This window comes from Nicotiana attenuata, chromosome 3 (assembly GCF_001879085.1).
Source record: "Nicotiana attenuata strain UT chromosome 3, NIATTr2, whole genome shotgun sequence".
Classification (NCBI taxonomy): Eukaryota; Viridiplantae; Streptophyta; class Magnoliopsida; order Solanales; family Solanaceae; genus Nicotiana; species Nicotiana attenuata.
Window position 1 is genome coordinate 40231346 of NC_031991.1, and position 2403 is coordinate 40233748.

The 2403-nt window shown below is 41.3% G+C and overlaps 1 protein-coding gene across 1 annotated transcript; it reads right to left on the minus strand.

Annotated features, from left to right (window-relative positions):
- Nucleotides 220–1636, minus strand: LOC109223579 (E3 ubiquitin-protein ligase CIP8). Its single transcript, XM_019387952.1, has one exon. The coding sequence runs from the start codon at nt 1572–1574 to the stop codon at nt 432–434; it is 1143 nt and encodes a 380-aa protein (XP_019243497.1). The 5' UTR covers nt 1575–1636; the 3' UTR covers nt 220–431.

Genomic DNA, 2403 nt, shown 5'->3' on the forward strand with positions numbered 1-2403 from the left:
TTCCAAATGATTATCCAGCCAATTCCACTCTCTTGTTTCATTCTGAGCTTTCTCAATTCGCAAGTCCCCAGAAACATATTTAAAGCATTAAGCAGTTACATAGTCTGGTGAAGATTCCAGCAAAACAATGCAAATGTGCACCAAAATTTTCCCTTTTTGTTTTTGCACAATGTGACACCATTTCAATTAGCTTTCACAAAATTATCCACATAATAGAGTAAAAACGATATTTGTGCAATAGAAAATTCATATCAGCATTAAGATAAACAGATTATTACATTCAATACAAGGGGAGAGAGAGGGTGAAATTACACTAAAAACAATCACCAGAGCATTCAAAATTAAGAAAAGGAAAAGATAAAAAAAAAAAAAAAAAGCAAGAATAAAGCTAAAAAGTATGCCAATGGCTGATATTACCACAATAGGATCAATCAGAGGCAACTAGCATTATTATCATTAACAGCAGCAGTGGCAGCCGCCTCCCCTGAGCTCGAAGAACCACTGCTGCTAATGCATACTCCTCGCTTCTTTCTCTCCTCTTCGTATTCAGGATCATCTGTAGGCAATTCAAACCTACACACTGGACAAGAATTCCTCGAACCCAACCACTGAACTATACAATCATCATGATAACCATGACCACAGGGCAATTTCTTCGCCATTTCGCCCACGTTAACTACATCTTTGCAAATAGCACATGCCATAACTTCCTGTTCTTCCTTGATCGCCAATGTAACAAGACCCTCAATTGCACTCTTGGAAGCTGGTGGAGCTCCTCGCCTTCCGCTACCATCGCTCTCAGCTAGGGTTTGCAGTAAAGCTTCGTAACCTGCCGAGTCCACGTAGTCCCCAGGGTTTCCGACGTAGCCGTCAACGTCGGGAACTTGTAATCGGAGCTCAATCGAGTGGTCTTCAAGTCCCATCAGAATCTCTGCCCAATCAAGAATCCGGTTGCGCCGATTGGCGGCTCTGGCGGCAAAGTCACGGAGTCGGAGACGGAGCACTTCCCGCCGCCTTCGCTGGAGATCCTCTTCGTCGCCGCCGCCGCGATTCTCGTTTCCTTCATCCTCATCAACATCATCGTCTTCTCCTCCATCATCTTCTTCATCATCATCCTCGTCCTCAGATTGGCTTCGATTCCCGCGATTCTCTTCGTCAACAACATTTCTAACCTCGATGTCGTTCTCGTTCTGCTCCTCGTCATCGTCGTCGTCGTCCCAACCGTTCAGCTCGACACGGAGGAAATCGTCACCGGGATAATGATCAGCGTGCTCAGATGGCGGGGGAGGGGGCGCGTCGTTGTCACGCGCTGCCTCAGCGATGAGCCGGAGGACCCGGATGAACTGGTTGCCGAAAGCAGGATCATCGATCTGATCGGAACCCCTAACCGGAGTGACGGAAACAGCAGCGCGTGAGGGTATGGACTCGACGAAGCCGTTCTTGCAGTCGGTGCAAATCAGATCGGGAAGATCAGGTAGGGTTTCAACGGCAACCCGTTTGTCACACTGGTAGCACCAGTAATCAGGGTCCAACCCGGTTGGAGCACCAGGGACTGAGATGGGTGTCTCGGCCATTGTTGGAGACCAAAAGTGGGGGAGAAAAGCAGAAAGAGGAAGAAGGAAAAGATCGAGGGAATTTATGTGGTTTAATTGGTAAGATTCTTATGATAATCATAGCCGTTGGATATGATCACTATTGGTTGATCCAATGGTTAGTGACTTAATAACTTAGTGGAAGGGAATAGATAATGATAGATATAGTAATATTCTATTTTAGGAAGTACAAAATTAATACTCCCTCCGTTCACTTTTACTTGCATGTATATCGAAAATAAATTTTATTTTTATTTGTCACTTACGTATATTAAGAGAAAATAAAACTTTTTTCCTCTTATACACAATATTTATTACTCACTAGTATTAGTACCCGCACGATACGCGGACACAAACCATGTCGGATTGTGATTTGGATTAATTGAACATAAGTAACTTTAAATTATAAACCTTCCAGATAAATTTTATAGATAATCATTAGTTATTAATTAAGAAGCAAGACATGAAGTGCTATCCTAAGTGCGTACAGGTTCATCACCGACGAGTGATTTCTGATCACTGTGTCGTGCTTGATTCATAAGATTCTATAATCAATAGCTAACCATCTCGCAAATCTCATAGTAGATAATCTGTTTTCTTTTTCTATATTTATATAATCCAATCGGTTAATTTTAGTACTTGAATTTCGTTTCGTTATCAATATTAAAAATACTAAGTGTGTGTGGTGATTTGTCTTGTTTGAACATATTAGATCATATTATTTTAATAAAATTCTTAGTATTATTTTTTTTTATCTCAAGCTTAAATAAGTCTTATCTTTCAAATTTTACACAATTTTTTTTGTTCTTTG